Source organism: Hevea brasiliensis, chromosome 14 (genome assembly GCF_030052815.1).
Source record: "Hevea brasiliensis isolate MT/VB/25A 57/8 chromosome 14, ASM3005281v1, whole genome shotgun sequence".
Classification (NCBI taxonomy): Eukaryota; Viridiplantae; Streptophyta; class Magnoliopsida; order Malpighiales; family Euphorbiaceae; genus Hevea; species Hevea brasiliensis.
Window position 1 is genome coordinate 83,326,844 of NC_079506.1, and position 20,365 is coordinate 83,347,208.

The 20,365-nt window shown below is 33.4% G+C and overlaps 1 protein-coding gene across 2 annotated transcripts; it reads left to right on the top strand.

The window, feature by feature from the left end:
• The first annotated feature begins 1,072 nt into the window (after positions 1–1,072).
• On the top strand, positions 1,073–19,827 carry LOC110636613 (uncharacterized). Of its 2 annotated transcripts, XM_058133546.1 has the most exons (7): positions 1,073–1,230; positions 1,496–1,729; positions 17,436–18,516; positions 18,625–18,860; positions 18,955–19,023; positions 19,101–19,299; positions 19,402–19,827. In XM_058133546.1, exons 2-7 carry the CDS (start codon positions 1,727–1,729, stop codon positions 19,470–19,472), a joined length of 1,659 nt encoding a protein of 552 aa, XP_057989529.1. In that variant the 5' UTR covers positions 1,073–1,230; positions 1,496–1,726; the 3' UTR covers positions 19,473–19,827. The 2 variants fall into 2 exon arrangements, with proteins under 2 accessions (XP_057989529.1, XP_057989528.1); XM_058133545.1 differs by having other exon boundaries at positions 17,436–18,860.
• The last annotated feature ends 538 nt before the right edge of the window (positions 19,828–20,365 follow it).

Sequence of the window (20,365 nt, forward strand, 5' to 3'; positions counted from 1 at the left end):
ATTATTTTAAATTGTAACTAAATTATTAATTTTTCAATTGTATATATAATTTATAAATTATTTAATAATTACTCTCTTAATACTATAATAAATAGTCATTATTATAAGATAAGTTATAATATATTAATATATATTAATTATAGGTATTTACATATTTATACTTAATTATATATATATATATATATTATTTATAGATAGATTTTATTTATTTCTATTGTGAATTCTTTATTAAAAAATTTAAAAGATGCAAATAATAAAAATAAAATATATAATAATTAACAAAAATTTAAAATATTATATTATTTTTATATATTAAAATTTTAAAAAATATATAAAATAAAATTATTAATAGTTACGTATATTAGTATAGATAATTCTTAATATGAAAATGAATGAATTTGGTAATTAATTTACATTTGTCTATAATATGTATCTTTTAGATTTTCTAGACTATAAGCACACTAAGCATTAAACCCACCAAAAGTTGCAAGCATAAAAAATATTAAAAAAAATTAAATATTGTTAAAAAATTTGAAAAATATTTTAATATTGAATGTTTTATAAGTAAAATATATTAAATTTAATTTTAAATTAATTTTTAAGATTACTTAATTAATATATTTAATAAAATATTTTTCAAGAATCTAAGTAGAAGACATTAAATATATGTTCAAAATAAATTTTATTATTTTTAATTAATTATAGATTTTTAAAATGACAATTACAACAAAAAGGGAAAAAAAAAACCATAGTGCGTTCTATGGACCTCACCCGCTAGATCACCCCTCTTAATTCAGAAGGCAAAAATGGAAACCAATGAAAAATCACCACGTGGTAATAATTGTTACGCTGTGCTGTACTTGCCTTGTACAGAGAGTGGAAGTGGAAAGACTTTTGTCTCCTTGACATTACCATAAAAAGAACGCTCCAAATTCGGTAACCTCTTTGACGGTCCAAAATTATTCTCAAGAATATCAACGGACAAACAGAGCACCACGTAGCCACGTGAACGCTCTAATGTGAGACACCTTGGAAATCAATAGGCGCGAGTAGCACAGTGTAACTCTCTTCTCAGTTAAAATGCCAAAACCCAGACTCTCCCCATATCTGATAAATTAAATTAAATTACCTTTAAAACAGATGTCATTTTCTGTTAATTTTCAATTTTTTTTAAACACACTCTCACTGTTTCCGTCGCCGGATATTTCTTCGGCGATCTCTCCGGCGTAGGTAGCTCCGCTAAAACCTATCTCCAACGCTTCAATTTCTCTGTTTTCCCTCCATTGCTATTGTATAATTTTTATGCGAATATGTATGTATTTCATTTTTCTAATCTTTGGAAGCTCTCACTTTCGCTCTATAAGTGTATAATCTTTTATCTTCAGATCGTTTGCTGCATGCTGTGTATGATCGAAGCTTGATTTTATCATTCGAAGCTTGATTTTATCATTCGTTTATTTAATTCATTAGGTTTTGGTGTTTGTTTTTTGTGCAGGTAATTTGAGTAGAAGAAAGCTTTGGAGCGTGTGTGGTTTTGCATGGCTGTAGCTCGATCTTTAACAATTGCCTCTGTGAGTAAAACTGCGTTGTAAGGAATACAGTTGGTTCCTGAGGTATAACAGTTCGAGCTTTGGAGTGTGAATAACACTCCTGTGTAGAAGGGAAGCGAGTTAAGTGAGTTGGTGTGGTCGACTCAGTGAGTTTGTGGAATTGGATAGCAACGAAAATGGTAGGCTTGGAACTCTTTATTGAAGCTTTTTGGGTGCAAAAGCTGTTCTAAACTTTGTGGCTAGTCATTAACTATGGTGTTGAGTGTTCTGTTTTTATTTGGATGCTGTTTGGCAATTTAGACGGATATTAATTTGTGGTTATATTTCTCTCATTAAAGTTTGATTCTTAGTTATAATGTGAAATATTTTACTATCTTATCTATTGGTTGGATTATTTGGTGCATTGGAATGATGTTTTGAGTTTTAATTATAGGAATGATGATGATAAGTGGTCCATTAATCCATTATTCCATCATCTAAATTCTTTAGAATAAGTGAATAGCTAGAACTGATGGTTGATATTACAATTTTCTTTATGTTTAATTTCTGTAAATGTTGATGTCCTGTTTGATTTAGTAGTATAAATGAGAGTTGCAACTGCAATCGATTTATGTTGAGCTAAGGCCGGAGCAATTAATGGCTGTCCTGCTGTTATATATGATTTATCTGGGGAAGTCTTTAGAGATTCAGAAATCCTGATCTTTAGAGGACTAAGACGATGCTCTTTATAGTCATCTTCTCTCAGTAATTAATTAGATGTGCATAACGCCGTTACTGTTGAAGGATTCTTAGTGGTTCAGTGAACCAGAAATTTATTCTGGAGTGATTTAAAGAAAAGTAGTAAATTTTTTATTTTAAGGCAGGAAAATCTGATGAAGAGATCTGCTTTTTTCACATTGAATATTTTGAACTTGTCTTTTGACATAAAAGATTCATATCTCCAAAGAGAGTAAAGATGGTCCATAGGTGGAATCATTTTTACCAATTCATGCTTTCATCAATTTTCTTAGTGTGCTAGGTTTAGGCCTGTTTGGATCACAGTTGTAGTTAGTTGTTAGCGGCTGGGGGTTAGATATTGGCAATTGACTGACAGTTTGGTGGACCAAACTGCTAACAGTTAAAAATTTCAACGATTATTTTGTTAAAGTATTGAATCTGGATTTTAAAACATTACTCTAGTTGCTATGCGCTGAGATGAACAGTTGGGCTCTTTAATGTTGTTGGCTCCCAATTACTTATACTTCCACCTCTTAACAAATGCCAATGGCTATGTTTACTTTCTTCCACAAGTTTTAGAATCTCTTCAAGTTTATGTGTGCCAGTAAAGGTGGACATTTCTGTGTTTTGCTATAAAGTCATCAAATTTGATTTTCAACATTTACAAATACGGACAAACATCAGTATTCTTCAAAATGCAAGGATGAACCTTCTGAAGTATCCCTTTGAAGAGCTAAATGTCATACTACAGCTCAACTGATGGAAAAAGTTGAACGGCAATACTAAGCTAAAGTGGAAACTATAAGAAGAGGTCTAACGAGAGCAATTACACATTTCCTGGATGAATTAAATTAGCGCAAACAACACCAACTATATAGTTTATCAACTCTTTATGGTAAGAGCAAATGTTGAAAGGAGCTTGGAGTATGCATTGGTTCAGGCAAGAAGGCTCAACATTGGTAGGATCAAATAGAACAGTAATATAGGCCCAACCTCAGTAGGATTGAATTTATTAAGGAGTTAGCGAACGTTTAGCTACTTAATATCTTCAAAATTAATGTTATGTTGAGGGTGATCATGATACATTTATTCACTCACCTCCTATTTGACCCTTGTAAATTTAATGTACTCTAATGTCTCATTTCTCTTATTGGATTTGATTATTTTCTATTTATATTGAATCCGAGAACATATTTAATAAACATGCTGCTACTAGTGGTGGTAGCTTTTGGCAGCATGCTTCCACTGTCCCACTTGTCAGCAATGTAGGCCTCATGGCTTCATCTTGAACCAGGGAGGCATTGTGGTGGGAAATGCCAACTACTATTAGTGCAAGCATACTTGGCATTAACAAATGATGAAATTCATGTCAATAGACTTTGCCTAGTACATGAGGCATATTAGAGAGCACAAAAAGAGGGAGACAAAAAATTGAACCTACAATAACATCAATTGGTCTTAGAAAAGATCCACGGCATAGTCAAAAGTGGAAAATAAAGGCTTTCTTGTAAACAAAGTAATAAAAACATTCCTATAAAATCCTAGCATAATCTCTACACTCTGATGTCTTTTCCATCTAAATCTCTAACTTCTTTCCATTGCCTTTAATAGTCAATATGCTTCTAATGTATTATGCTTTTCTATTGCCAATTAATATGATGTAATGAGTGTTGAAACCGTAAAGAAAATATGAATTGTATTCCTCGAGCATTCATTCAATAAACAAGGTGATGCAGTGTCTTGTTGTTTCTACACTTATAGCGCCCTCATATACATAACTATTTCATCATGACGATCTCCCTAATGAGAATACTGAAATGGATCGTCATTATTGCAAAGCTAGAAACTTGAGGAGAAACCTAACTTGTCATACATTCTATTGTGGGGCACCCCTATCAAGGGTGTAATGGAAGAATTCTCGTAGCTTTTTTGCTAGTAAGTCTCTGAACAACCTAACTACTAATATATTTTCGTTTAAGTATGAAAAAAGGGCATCAAGAGACTATGCTACCCACTCTTGTTGCTAGGATCTTTACTATTGCGCATCCATGTCATATATTTTGCAAAACTCATTGTTTCAATGGAGTAAAAGTTTGCAGTTGCATCTCTGGCTTGGGTTCCTTTTCACATTTCAAATAGCACTTTCATGTGTTTCCCACCCTATATTCTTATGCATTTAAAAGTGTACAATTGCTTCTATTTTTCTCCATAAACTACAAAATTTCTTCCTACCTATATAACAATGAGTGTTCTACTTGTTTGATGACATGGCATTCCTTTTTTCTCTCTTTCCTCCAACTGTACCTATATCAAATATCAATGCTTCTTGGATCTTCTCGACTAAATATTGTATATTCCTAAAACATACCTAGAACTTTAATGCGTTTAGCATTGAGATTGAAACTTGAAACTTTTTTTTTTTAAAAAAAAATCCTTTTAGATGTTACGAAAAAGTAGTTTGAAAATATTATTTAGTTATTTAGGTTTTTATGACCAATATATCAAATCTATCTTAATAACAATTTTTAGTTTCCTTATAAAAGATAGTGCTATTCTCAACAATAACTACAACGATAAAGGCAACCAAACCCTAAAGCAAAAGTTTTTGGTTTAAAGTTGTTTTGGTATTTCTTAGATGATTTTGAACAATATTAGATACATGCATAGTTATTAAAGGCGCACCTCAAGCTTAAGGCTCACCAGGTTCCAATCCTAGCGCCTTATGCTCCTAGATGTGTGCCTTTGTTTGAGGCACAAGGCTCTGGAAATGCACGTCTTCTTTGTTTTCACCTTTAGCGAGCACTTCCATTGGCAAAAAATAGTACCACTTAAACTTGATAGTTGTCGATCTATTGGAATCTTATATTGACGCATTAGAAAGTTTTCAAAATTAGCATCGCTGATGATAACTAGTAATCAAAATCTCATCAAATCAAAACTTTCAATAGTTTATTTTTATTTTATTTGGATTGCAAAATTATTATTACTTGATTGGTTATTTGTTATTATTGTTTTTTAATTTCATGTTATTTGAAGTTTGATGGAATATTAACATTTATTTGACTTTTGTGGATTTTTTTTAACTTTTGCGCCTCACCTTGCTCAGGCGCACGCCTTCGCCTTGTGCTTGTGCCTAGGCTTTAGGACCCCTTCACGATTTAGTGTCCCTTGAGCCTTTAATAACTATGGATACATGATATATTAAAATATGTGTTTCCCAGTCATACACAATAGATAATAAATCATTCATTTTCATCAAATACATTATATATTAGTTCTATGTTTCGAAGAAAGCATTTTCTATTTAAAATCTCACATCTTTGCAATTGATAATGGATATAATCCTATCTCAAGTTGCTTTCCATGAAAAAATACCTTAGAGCGTGTTGTTAAAGTTGCATGAGGCATAAGCCTTAACACCTTCAACAGCAAAAGGCGGGTGACCTTACCTGAGCGGATGCCTCACACCTAGGCACAATGAGCGCCAAGGCACTCCAAATCCCAAGGACTAGCAATAGATTGTCAGTAGTCCATAAGCAGATTCCTAATAGATTTGTTGGTTTTGGAGAGAGAACAAAATATGTTGATTTGTGCCTCATCTCTTTCTGGCGTGTTCTTGCGCCTTGTGTTTTTGCCCTAGGACCCCTTGGCACCTTAATGTGCTTTGCGCTTTTAATAACAATGTCTTAAATGGACCCTAACTCTTTCAAATTCTTTTTTATGGAAAATTAAGGTTCCCACCAAATTTGGAGCTGTTTAACTTCCAATAAAATGCTTTACACATTAAAATTATTTTTTAACAATTGTTTGGCCAACATTGTGCTTTTTCTTGTGCTCGTTAGAACTTACAAAATATTAGAGATAGAATTAGGCTCCCAAGTCCTATGTTGAAAATAATAGATTTTGTATGTTAGGCAACATTTTTATTTATACGGTTGAACCATGAACTGACAAAAGTATCTTTATCAGTTTATTTTAAGCCAACAAAAGAGGCTTGAGAATTGGGTTGTAATAGAGAATTATTGCATGAATTGTCATATTGAAAGAAAACTGCTTCATTAATCCTTGCCTTAAAAACAGCAAAGGAGAAATAGATTTGCTCACCCTCTGTAAATGTTTATCATTATTTCATTGATTTACTATGATTATTTTATCCAAAGGAGGTTTTCCCAAAGAAGGAAAGAAATTGTTTTCCCAACCCCCTCACACGAATTAGGCTACATGATCACGCCCTTCTTACTTAGTCATATCAAACTCCTCTTTTGTACCATCCTTTTTAATTTGTTCTTTAGATATTGAATCAATGAACTTGGAAGGACAAAAGGGACATACAATAAAGCAAAATGTTAGAGGTTTCCCTTAACAAAAAAAAGTCTCTTCCCCTAAAGAGATAATGCCTCCATCGCATTAACCTTGTCACAAGCTTCTCCTTGATAGTATCCAAAATGGATTTAGCCTTGACATAAACTCTCCAGGGAAGACCTAAATAAGTCAAAGGCAAGAATCCTGCATTAAAATTTAAATAAATTCCCTTCAGAATCTTTATTATTGTAACTTGTTTTTCCCCTAATCACTTCAAGCCCATACAGCTCAAAGTAAAGCAAAACATACCTTAATAAAGAATTTATTAGACAACTCAAACCCCCTTACAACAAAATATGATAATGCCACAGTAAAAATAATTTCAAGACATTTTGATTGCTTTATTCTCCTTATTTGCCTTAAGATTTCTCAATAGCCTTTTTTCTTCACCATCTTCCATTTTTTTTTAGGACCTCATTGCTTGACACCCTCATTTTTTCTTTCTTTCTTTCCTTCGTAATAGATCTCAGAATTCCGACCTTGGTCAATTATAACGTTCTTTCGTAACTTTTTTATTCAATTTACAACTAATTTCCTTTTCTTCATTAATTTTATTTAAAAATTGTAGAGGTCCATTTAAGGTTGGGATTTTTGTTTCATCAGTTGTTCTTGATGGGATAAGATTTGTTGCACTTGAGGAGACATATTAATGCTCTATCACTTGATGTTTATGTTGGGTATTCTGCCAGTAGTTAAACTTACTCTTGTTTGCATTGCTTTCTTTCTTGGCCAATTTGGAATCTATTTTTTGGTTGGTTTAAGGAATAATTTCTCCTCTTAAGCTTGGAAGATATGCTGAAATTGATGTTTAAGTGTTTGGTAAGAAGGGGATGTAGAGGTTAATGTTGTTGTTTTATTTCGGTGTATTGGTGAATTTGGTTGGAAAATAGGATTTTTAGATATCTAGTTTTGCTTGTGTAGTTGTTATGGGAATTTCCTTTCCCTTCTAAATTTGAATATGGGTTTATTCTAAAATAAGGTTAGGAAAAGTAGATTTCCAAATACATATAAATCCAATTGCATCATAGATTTCTAAAAGGCTCATTCTAGACACACAAGGAAATCCTAACATTCAGTTTTATAAGCCTTCTCTAGGGGTGAGCACTGAATGGTTTAAACCGAAAAACTAAACCAACTTGATATAATTTGGGTTTCGGTTTGATTTTTCGGTAAATCAGTTTGGTTTCGGTTATTGATTTTCAAATTTTCAATTATTTGGTTTGGTTTGGTTAATTTAGTATAAAAACCAAATTTGTCTATAGAGAATAAAAACCAAATTTGACACAACCAAATTTGCCCTTCTCCCTCTATGGCTGGCTAGTCACGTGACTGTTCCACAGGCCTCGCCTTCATGTTGCCTTTGCTTTTATGATTGTCTCACCATATGACTTGTGTTTGTATTGTAAATCGTTGATTTGTGATTTGTCAATTGTTTTTGTATCTATAATTTGTTGATTTGTTTCCTAAATTGCCTGGATTTGCAGATATGTTGTATGTTGTAAATATTGTGTTTGTATTTATGATTTTAATAATTTATTGCAGAGTTATTCTTTTAATTTTTATTCTATATATATAATGGTTTTAAATTGTGGATGCGGTTACGGTCGAGTAATGAAAATGAGTCTATGACGGCCGTAATGTAAATGGTAACTACCTATTGCTACATAAATTTTTTTGAAGAATTTGCAAAGTTCATGAATGAATAAATATTAAAAAAAATATAATTAAAACTAACATATATAATTAAATAATAAGCATAAATATATAAAATATAATTAAAACTAATATATAATTAAATAATAAGCATAAATATATAAAATATAATTAAAACTAACATATATAATTAAATAATAAGCATAAATATATTAAGTAAAAATATTAAATCCACCATTCTTATGCATAATTAGTAGTAATCAATTTAAAACCAAAATAACTAAGCAGATAGTAAATAATTAACTTTGTTACCATGCTTAAAATTAAAAAAAAAAAAACACTATTTTATTACCTCCAAAATGAGTGTCTAGGAGGTTCTTGATTATCTTAACTTTGATCCTGTGAGTGGGACTGATATTGGTTGCTTTGAACATTAGCTTAGACTATATGCTTACTTACTATGTAATTAGGTTGTAAACTTAATTAATATGTAATTCATGAAAATTAATTCAAGAGTTAATTTTGTGATTATTTTTTTTTTTTAATTTTATCTTGCCAAAGCTTAAATTTATACTTAGTGCATATTGTTAAAGTCTAAAACTTTCTTTGATATTGATTTCTAATTGTTTATATATTTATCTAAAAATGATTCAAAAAATGGCTAAAAATTAGAGAAAAAAAAAACCTTTGCTGCTTCACTTAAAAACCATCTTGTATATTTGATGATCTATGCTCTTGAACTCAAAATTTTGAAGAGAAATAAAGGATTTTATTTGAGTTGGTTGAGCGGAAAATTGAGAAAAGGTTGAGAGAAAATAGTTTGAGTGCCTAGAGAGCAAATGAAAATGTGCTAAATGAATGAGCCAATTTTTTGCCCAAAGAAAGTTCTCTTTGCTACATTTCATGTGAAAGAGGTTAAAAAAAAGGTTCTTAGCTGGAAAAGTAAACAGTCGTAACGGTCGTTACCTTTAAATAATGACCATAACAGCCTTTACAGCTACAAATTTAAAAATCCATTAAATAATTGTGGTAATGGTAATCGAAAGCCAAAAAACCTTTAAATAACGGTCGTTACTTAATGTAACGGCCGTTATTTAAAACCATGATATTTATAACTATTTTGTGATTGTGTTTGTAGTGGGAATTGAGGATTCTAGGGAAGTTTTGCTATGGATATAAGGGGGATTTTTTTGGCTTTGTAATGGTGAAATGGAGAAGTGTCTTAGAACTGATCGACCGAACCAAATTTTTTTTTTGTTCAATTGGATTCGGTTTTCCTTATAGTTTGGTTTGGTTCGGTTCACAAAAATATGATTTTTAGTTCTTCCGTTTTTTTGGGGACCGATTGCACACCCTTAGCCTTCTCCATATAAAGTTTAGAAATCAACCTTTTTTTCCTATTCCTAAAACTTCTCCAGCAACCAATGCACCACATTCATGCTTTATCTCCTTTCCATAAGAGCACAACCTTTTAAAACTTGCAACTTGTGTAGAATTTATTACCTCCAGGATCTTTTTTTAGTGAATCGTTATTGTCAACACTAAGAGGACTATGAAACTTTATGAGTAACTATTGTGTTCAAATGAAATCAATTGAATAGAGGAGATTGTGATATTGCTCAGGAATTCTCGGTGGAATATGAAAAGTTGTTTTGAGCTATGAATGGAAAATTCTTACACATTTGCATTATACTTTTTAATTAAGAAGAAGATGGGAAAGTCAGTTGCTTGAAATAGTTGGGAAGTGGTTCCTATAGTTTGGATCCAATATTTCATTGCCAGCTTCACATTTATAATTCATGAAAAATTTTTATCCATATGAGAATTAAGCATGGTTTTAAATGATGGTTGTCACATTACGTATCGGCCGTTATTTAAAGGTTTTTTGGGCTTATTGTTATCGTGATCATTACTACTGTTATTTAACAAATTTTTAAATTTGTTACTATAAAGGTCATTATTTAAAGATAACGGCCATTATCGACCGTTAAATAATGGTCGTAATGGCCATTACTTTTCGAACTAAGAATTCTTGGCTTTTTTTTTTTTTTTTTTTAATACCTATTCCATGTGAAATGCAGTAGAGGGAAGCTTTTTTTGGGCAAAAAACTATCTTAGCTCATTCATTTTGGCACCTTTTCATTTTCTCTCTTGGCACCTAAGCCATTTTCTCTCAACTCTCTCAATTTTCTCTGCGACAAACTCAAGTGAAATCAGTCATTCAACTCTCTCAATTTTCTCTGCGACAAACTCAAGTGAATCAGTCATTTCTCTACAATTTTTTTTGCTTAAGAGCATAGATCGTCAAATAAATAAGGTAGTTTTGAAATGGAATAGATTAAAGAGTGAGTTATTGTTGGAATGCTACTAAATTGTAAATCTCTAAATTAAAGGGATTGTAGATTGTAAATCCCTAAATTAAAGGGATTATATTGTATTGTATTTCTTCTTTCTTTCTTGTAGTATCTTCCTATTTTGTATTCAGGACTGTTGTATATAAATTAGAAGAGTGAACAAGGCAAATATACATAGCAATAAAAAACTCTTTTCTCCAAGAATCTTTCTCAACATGGTATTAGAGCACCGCCAACCTTCTTTGGCGCGTTTCCATTACTGACAGTGTTAGGGTTTAGAGTTGGGCAAGCGTCTAGGCAACATTTCAAGGAAGGGTTGACTTACACCGTTGCACAAGAAGAAATTACGGTCGCTGATCGGTCCTTTGCCAAAAAGCGCCACCGTTTGGTGCTGGGCGTGTGCACACGCGCTGATACAATTTTCTGGCCGTTTCCCACGCATCGGCACGTGGAGCTTCCTCAGGTATTTTTTCCGTTCGCTTCTGTTTCCGACGGTCTCCTTGGAGAGTTGCGCCTCCACTCAGCTAGTTCCCACACCTTGGTTTGCACTTCCTTTCTTTGGTTCTGCTTTACTGCTCTACTGTCTACTTTTCCTTTTTTCTTGCATTTTTTGGTTACTAGATTTTGTGCCTTGATTGATCAATATGGTTGGGGAAAAAAAAGGAAATTTCAGAAATCAAGGTGGGTATTATGACTAACAACCCTTCTTTACAAATCAGTCCCGTAAAGCTTGATGTTACTAACTATCTTGCATGGTCAAGATCTTATTTATTGTTCATTCAGGCTAGAGAACTGCAAGGATATGTCTCTGAAGATAAAACAAAATTGGAAGCTGAGAGTACTACTTATAGTCAGTGGGAATCAGAGAATTCTCTTGTGATGTCTTGGCTTATAAATTCGATGCAGCCTCAGAGAGCCCGTGGATATTTGCTGTTGAGCAGTGCAACAACTATTTGGAATGTAGTCTCCCAAACTTATTCTCAGATGGGCAATGATGCACAGATCTACGAGCTTCGAAACAAAGTTCATAATATGAAACAAGGAGAGATGACCATTGCTTAATACTTTGCTGAACTGAGTGGTTTGTGGCAAAAACTAGACTATTACCAAGACTTTCAAGCCACCTGTATTGCTGATGCTGTTAAATTCCAAAAATAATTGAGAAAGAATGGATCTATGACTTCATTGCTGGTTAAATATGGACTATGATCAAATTCGGGTCCAAGTGCTTGGTGGGGATCCCATGCCTTTCCTAAGGCAAACTTAATCATATGTAAAGTTGGAGAAAAGCAGGAGAAGTGTCATGATCCACTCCTTACCTACTGACAAGGCAGGGTTAGTAGCTACATCCTCTCGAGAACAGTCATATGTCCCTCTTAATTGTCCATCAGATAAGGATCGTTTACATTGTGATAATTGTGAAAAATCTCGGCATACAAAAGAATATTGCTGGAAGCTAAATGGTCGCCCATCCAAAGGGCCTGGAGTTAAACGGATGAGCTCAGCAAGACAACAAGCAAATGTTTCTGAGACAATGGATTTTTCTGAAAACAATGCTCCTACTGCCATAACTGGAATCCTCTCAAATGGAGAAGTACAATCCTTGAAGCGTTTACTATCATAGCTGGAATCTCAAACTATTACAGTTGCCTCTTCTAACTTTGTTAAATCAGGTAATGCCTTTTTGCTAATCTTGAAAAATCTCCTTGGGTTATAGATTCTGGAGCAAACAAGCACATGACAAGCTCTTCAAATAAATTTACAACCTATTCCCCATGTTCAAGAAGAGAAAAAATCCACACAGGGGACTATCCTTAGCCAATATCCTTGGAACAGGTTCTGTTGAATGCACTCCTACTATAAATCTTGCTTAAGTTTTGCATGTGCCCAGTTTTCCTATTAATCTCTTATCTGTTAACTCCATAATTAAAGCCCTTAATTTAAAAGTTGAATTTTTTCCTACCCATTGTGTGTTTCAAGAACTGAAAGCAGGGAGAATGATTGGCAGTGATAGATTGAAAGATGGCTTGTATTTGCTAGATGACGGTAATAATTTCTCAAACCCCAAAGCTTTGGTAGGAAATTCAATAAGAGCTGGTCAAGAGATTATTCAATGGCATAGGAGATTTCCTACATCCTTCTTTTTCAACCTTAGAAAGGTTATATTCCATTTTGTTTAGATAATGCAAATCAGTGTTAGTTTGTGATACTTGTGAACTTGCTAAACACTCAAGGAATTTTTATCATTCAATAAATAATAAAGATTTAGTTCCTTTTATGACTATTCATTCTGATGTATGAAGTCTTGCTCAAACAACCTCTTTATCTGGTTAAAGATGGTTTGTCACTTTTATTTACTGTTGCACTAGGTTGACTTAGGTTTATTTGATGAGATCTAAACATGAAGTTTTTTCTTGTTTTCAGCAATTTCATAAAATGATTTGTATCCAGTTTAATGCACAGGTCAAAATTCTAAAAACTAACAATGGGATAGAGTATATGAACAAAGTCTTTCAGTCTTATTTAGAGTCTCATGGAATCCTACATCAAACTAGTTGTGTGAATACAAGTGCACAAAATAGAGTATCTAAAAGGAAAAATAGGCATTTACTTGTAGTGGCTCGATTACTCATGTTACCTTTAGAGAAAATGAGCCTTATTTTCAGCCACCTCTTCAGGGGGGGCATAATAAGGAAGATGTGTCTATTTTATCTTTTTAGGAGAAGATTTTTTTGAACGCAATCATAGCATTGAGGTTAAGGACACTGAGGATAAGGACCAACCATCACCATCAGTTCCCCAACCCCAATCTCAAACCATAGGAAGATTGAATAGATTGGATTTAAGAGCCTAAATTCGTCGGAATAAGACAGATACAACCATTGAGTATAATATGATTGATCAGTCAGTACCTCTAGATTCAGCTCTTGAACATTCTAAGCTTGAAGAATTATGTGGTGAGTCTCCTTCTTTTGATACTCCTTCTAATACTTTTGTTGATGACCTTGATGTACCCTTTGCTCTCAGAAAAGGAGTTAGGACTTGCACTAAACATCCTATATCCAAGTTTGTTTTCTATGATTCTTTATCTCCTTCCTATAGAGCTTTTGTCTTATTTGTTTTTTCTGTTTTAATCCCACAAGATTGGAAGGAAGCATACATTGATCCAATTGGAAGGCAGCTATGGTAGAAGAGATAAAGACTTTGGCAAAAAATGAGACATGGGATCTTGTTACTCTTCCTTTAGGGAAGAAACTGGTTGGATGCAAATGGGTGCTCACTGTAAAGCATAAAGCAGATGGTTCCATTGAAAGATATAAGGCCAAGTTAGTGGCAAAAGGATTTACTTAGACATATGGGGCGGATTATTAATAGGCTTTTGCACCTGTTGCTAAAATGAATACAATCAGGATATTGCTGTCATGTGCTGCAAACCTTGAATGGGACTTATAGCAGTTTGATGTGAAGAATGCTTTTCTGCATGGAGATTTAGAACAAGAAGAAGAAGTATATATGGAGATCCCTCCAGGGTTTGAGGGTGAAAAGATCAAAGGAAAAGCCTGTAGATTGACAAAGACACTATATGGCTTGAAGCAGTCATCAAGAGCATGGTTTGATAGATTTAGGAAGGCCATGATTTCCTTTGGATTCTATCAAAGCAATGCCAATCATAACCTATTCATGAAACATCGTAGAGGTAAATATCATACTGCTCATTGTTTATGTTTACGATTTAGTGGTGTCAGGAGATGACAAGGAAGAGATTGCTCATCTAAAGGAGCGATTGGCTCAAGAATTTGATATTAAGTACTTGGGTAGAGTAAGGTACTTTCTTGAAATAGAAGTTGTCAGATCAAACAAAAGGATTTTTATTTCTCAAAGGAAATACATATTAGACCTTTTAGATGAGTCAGGCATGTTGGGTTGTAAACCTGCAGAATCTCCTATTGAAGCTAATCACAAGTTGCAAACTGGAATTGGGGAGGCAGTTGACATAGGAAGATATCAGAGGTTAGTCGGGAGATTGATTTATGTCTCTCATACTAGATCAAACTAGGCTATGTTGTAAATCTGGTAAGCCAGTATATGCATGATCCTAAAAAAAATCACTTAGAAGTTGCCTTTCATATTTTGAGATATTTAAAATCTACACCTGGAAAGGGATTTCTTTTTTCAAAGCATGGTCATCTCAGATAAAAGTCTTTACAAATGCAGATTGGGCTGGATCTCTCGATAATAGGAGATCGACATTAGGTTATTGCACCTTTGTTGGTGGCAATTTAGTCACTTTGAAAAGTAAGAAGTAGAATGTAACAGCAAGATCTAGTGCAAATATAGAATATAGAGCCATGGCATAGGGTATATGTGAGCTATTGTGGTTGCAAAAATTGATGAAGGAAATGCGATTATTAGAAACAAATAATTTGTCCTTATTCTGCGACAACAAAACTGCTATCAGTATGGTTCATAAACCGGTTCAACATGATCGGACGAAACATATAGAGATTGATCAACACTTTATAAAGGAGAAAATAGTTGAAGGGTCTTTAAGCGTCTCTTATGTGACTCCCAAAGAACAAGTGGCTGATGTATTTACTAAAGGTTGAAACAACAAGATATTTCATACTCTAGTTTACAAGTTGGGCATTGTAACATACATGAACCAACTTGAGAGAGAGTGTTGAAATCTTACTAGATTGTAAATCCCTAAATTAAAGGGATTGTAGATTGTAAATCCCTAAATTAAAGGGATTGTATTGAATTGTATTTCTTTTTTCCTTATTGTAGGTATCTTACTCTTGTATTCAAGATTGTTGTATATGAATAGGAAGAGTGTGCAAGGCAAATATATATAGAAATAAAAAACTCTTTTCTCCAAGAATCCTTCTCAACAGTTATCATTTGTTTTTTCTAATTTTTAGCTAATTTTGAATCATTTTTACGTAAATACATGAATAATTAGTAAACGATATGAAAGAAAGTTTTTAGCTATAATAATATTTGCTAAAAGAATTTGGGTGAAAAATAAATAATCATGAAATTAACTCTTGAAATTGATTTTCATAAATTGTAAATTAAATAGTAACCAAGTTTAACCTAATTACTTTCTACTTAGTAAGTTTACAACCTAAGCTAATGATAAAAGCTCCCAATCTCAGTTCTAGGATCAAACTCAACATAATCAAGAATATTTTAGACACTCATTTTGGGAGTAACAAGATTAGTTATGTACCATCTTCTTAGTTATTTTGGTTTTAAATTGATAAATACTTAGGACTTGTTATCTTGGTTTAAATTGATTAATACTAATAATATATTAGAATGGTGGATCTAATATCTTTATTTGATATATTTCTACTTATTATTTAGTTGTATATCTTAGTATCAATTATATCTTTGAATATTCATTCATTTCATGAACTTTGCAAATTTTTCAAATTGCCTAGCGATAGACTGTTACCGTTATGTATGGTCATTACAGGCTCATTTCCGTTATGACCGCAACCTCAATTTAAAACCTTGGAATTAAGTATATTGTTTTGTTGTTTTCATTGAGTTGATAAGCTTTATAGTTTTGTTTTCTCTTTTGGATGTTGAACCAAATCTAAGTCAAGGGTGTCTCTTTGATTTCTACTAGTTTGACTCTGCTGGTACTGGTAGTGCAATGAGTTAGGGGCAGTAATACATGGAAAGTCATTTCTATTCGAGGAAACAAAGGAAAATCTTTTGTTAGGTGCTAATCAGACAGTTTCAAAATGAATGTAAAGTTTGCACCCAGCAAAAAAAATTATTCGTAAAGAATACCATCCATACACCATAAAACTTTTAAAATGAAGAATCTTAATCATTAGGTAAATCTAATCCTTAATGGATTTAATAATTTAGATATGATGAATAATTATCCTGAATATAGCCTTCAACTTCTTCTCAATAGGATCCCATAAGTGTGGTCATACAGTGGTAGTCATATTAAAAGATATGTTATAAAAGCACAAACATTCTCATGCAATATTTTTATCATGTCCGGAATTTTTGTGGTTGCCACATACAACACACTGTACCAGAGTCAAAACATGAACTTGTGTCTGCTTCTGGTATACATGGTGAAGGTTGAAACTAATGTCTTCGTAATGAATAATTAATAAGCTTTTCACAAACTTGCATATTGATGCTTTTAGGTAAATGTGCATGTATGTGTATTCCATAATAATGATTTTAAATTATTGCACTTTTTATGAAGTTGGACTTTAAAAGTGGAATCTGATTTTAGGTGGATCTACTAGTGTAGTGTTCTTGTTGTGTCAAGTTTTGGCATGCTGCTTACACGCTTAGTTCCTAACTATGAGGAAAATTTTTGTTTTGATGGTTATGTTTATGTGGCAGAGGATGTTTTCCAGTATCTTTATAAACATTATGGTGAGAAACATGATCATATTTGGTATTTTATCTTTTAATAGTGACATGAGAGATTAATAATATTGCTAATAAAAGCATAGAATTGGCAAACTTTATCCTACATAGGTTAGTCACAGAGAAAATTTGTGGATTTAAAATCTGTTGCCTTCTAAAATTGCAAAGAAAAATAGGTGCTTCTAGTTAGTGAATTTCCTTGAGGTGATTATGGTCCATTATTATGTTAACAAATGAAGCATGAATCAGATCGTTTCGTATTTTTCCCATTATATCTCCCCTGTTTGTATTGATCTTTGAAATTTTGATTCTCAGTTTCTGTTTTTAGCCAGTTTTGCTGATTTAAACTTGCCACTTGTGTGACATAATCAAAGACTTGTTTATGTAGTCTTTCCAGCACAAAAGCTTTTGGATGTCAAGAGATGCAGGGTGTCTAACCGATGGAGAGATAGGTTATGATAATTCCTCAAGAATTGAACCAAAGCGTGGACATCAGTGGTTCATGGATACCACTGAACCAGAATTATTCAGCAACAAACGGCAAGCAGTTGAAGCCGATGGTAACAGGCCAGTTTTGGGAGCTTCTCACATGAACATTTCTCCATGGCATAATGCTTCCAGTTTTCAGTCAGTTTCAGGGCAATTCAGTGACCGCCTATTTGGGTCAGAGGCTGTGCGGACCAACAATATGGTCGATAGAAATGTTCCTTCTGCTGGGGGTGGAAATATGAACATAAATATGGGAAGAAAGGAATTCAATGATCAATATGGTAGCAATTCCTCTATGAGTTTGTCTATGTCTCATAACATTGAGGATCCCTCAGGATGTATCAATTTTGGTGGACTCAGAAAAGTTAAAATCAATCAAGTTAGGGGCTCCAGCAATGCCATTTCTGCATCCATGGGGAACTCCACTAGCCGATCAGATAGCAATGCGATTTCAATGGGTACTACCTATAGTAAGAATGAAAGCAATGCCATATCTTTGGGTCCAACTTATAATAATGCGGCAGAGAATACCATCTCAATTGGCCCCAACTTCAGTAAGGCAGATGGCAATTTCATTACAATGGGCCATACCTTCAACAAGGGAGATGAAAATTTCATATCGATGGGACACAATTATAACAAGGGAGATGACGGTATCTTATCAATGGGGCAGCCCTTTGACAAGGCGGATGCCAACTTTATAACAATGGGCCCATCATATGAAAAGGATGACAGCAATGTCATTTCAATGGCTCATTCCTTTAGCGAGGGACATGAAAGTTTTGTTTCAATGGGCCCCACCTATGATAAAGCAAATGAGAATTTCATTTCTATGGGTCCCTCCTATAGCAAGGGAAATGATAGTATCACATCTATTGGTGCCAGCTATGACAAGGCAGATTCCAACATGACTTCCGTCTGTTCTGCCCAAGATAAAGAAGATCCCAATATTCTATCCATGGGTAACAACTATAATAAAGGTGAGAGTAATACCATATCTTTTGGAGGCTTTCATGATGAATTGGATGCAAATTCTTCTGGCACTATTATTAGTGGATATGATGTGTTAATTGGCAATCAAAACTCAGCTCAAACTTCAGGAGTACCTGGCCCAAAAGATTTTGTTCAGTCAAATGCAGATCCAAGTCCAACTGTAAATAATGCCCCAAAAGCTAATACAAAAACTGATGCAGCCCCCAAGAATAAAGATGCCAAGGCATCTAAGAAGGCTCATCCAAACAACTTTCCTTCAAATGTTAAAAGTTTGTTATCAACTGGCATGCTTGATGGGGTTCCAGTGAAATATGTTTCATGGTCAAGGGAGGTGAGAATTGAGATTCATATGTCATGTGTCAAACATTCTTGATTGTTTAGAGGAATAAGTTTCTTTTGAAATGTTTAACCTTCTTGCTTGGCAGAAAAATCTTAAAGGAATTATAAAGGGGACTGGGTATTTATGTGGCTGCCAGGAATGCAACTTCTCTAAGGTAATTAATTCACAATAGTTATAGGTTCCCTAATTAAAACTAAAATATGCTCAAAATATGACACTTCCATCATGCAGGCTCTGAATGCTTATGAATTTGAGCGTCATGCTAACTGCAAGACCAAGCACCCCAACAATCATATTTTCTTTGAGAATGGAAAGACCATTTATGCAGTTGTTCAGGAGCTGAAGAACTCTCCTCAGGACATGCTGTTTGATGCAATCCAAAATGTGACTGGGTCTCCTATTAATCAGAAGAATTTCCGCAGCTGGAAAGGTAATCCATTTATAGGTATTTTGTGAATTGCTCAGCACAAATGTGAAAGAGAAATATGCTGTATTCTCTTACAAAATTTTCTTTCCTCCCCTTCTTTAACAGCATCATATCAAGCAGCCACCCGTGAACTTCAGCGTATCTATGGAAGGGACCAATTTGTCGTGCCATCTTGAGTTGAAGATCCTAGTTCTGGAATATGTGAGGCTGTATGTTCTGTGCATAGCAGCATATATATTTGGTAAATTATCAACTTGCTTTGGGATTTTAAGAATTTTGAGGAGCTTATTTAGATTTTTATCTTTTTCTTAAAAAAATAAATAAAATATAAGTTTTAATTTCAGACAATTAAATCTTTAAAAGAGTTAAATTTTGTATGCATCTATGATCGGCCCTAGAGGTACCTTCTCCACGTTAGTTGAGGGGACAAAGCTGTTCCATTTTCTGGGGACAGAAGGGGCTCGATGGAAATCATGGGACATGTCCATGATTGAATTACACAGTTGATAGAGTGAATGAATTTTGTGGCAATATCTGGGACCTCTCAGTTGCAGGATTGGTCTTGCTGTAGGGCAACCATATGAATGTCATGGTACCTAATAGTGGGAATGCTAGTTCTAGTGTATAGTGTGGTTTGCTAGTTCTTCAGTTTGTTCCAGATTATCCAGTTTGCGTTTCTTTTTAAAAATCTCAAATTGTAGGATGAGGCACAAATATTAACCATAATTCAATTTTTTTTCAAAGAAAAGAAACTAAAACATTCACGGTCGTGCTAGCATGCAAAGAAATTTTTCCGTGGTGTATTACGTAAACGACACGTGAATACAGGATAAGTCTCCTTTGGCACTTTCCCCATTGGTATTTGGCTTAAAGTTCAATTTCGTCCCGTATTTATTAGGGAGGTGTAATTTAGTTATTTTTAATTTTTTGTTTAAATTAGCTCAAAAGATTCAATTTAAAATTAATTTAACTCAAAATAAATAAAAAAACTTGAGTTTTTTAATTTTTGAGTTTAAATTAACAAATTAAAAAATTTAACTTAAAATTAAGAAATTTAAATAAAAAAATT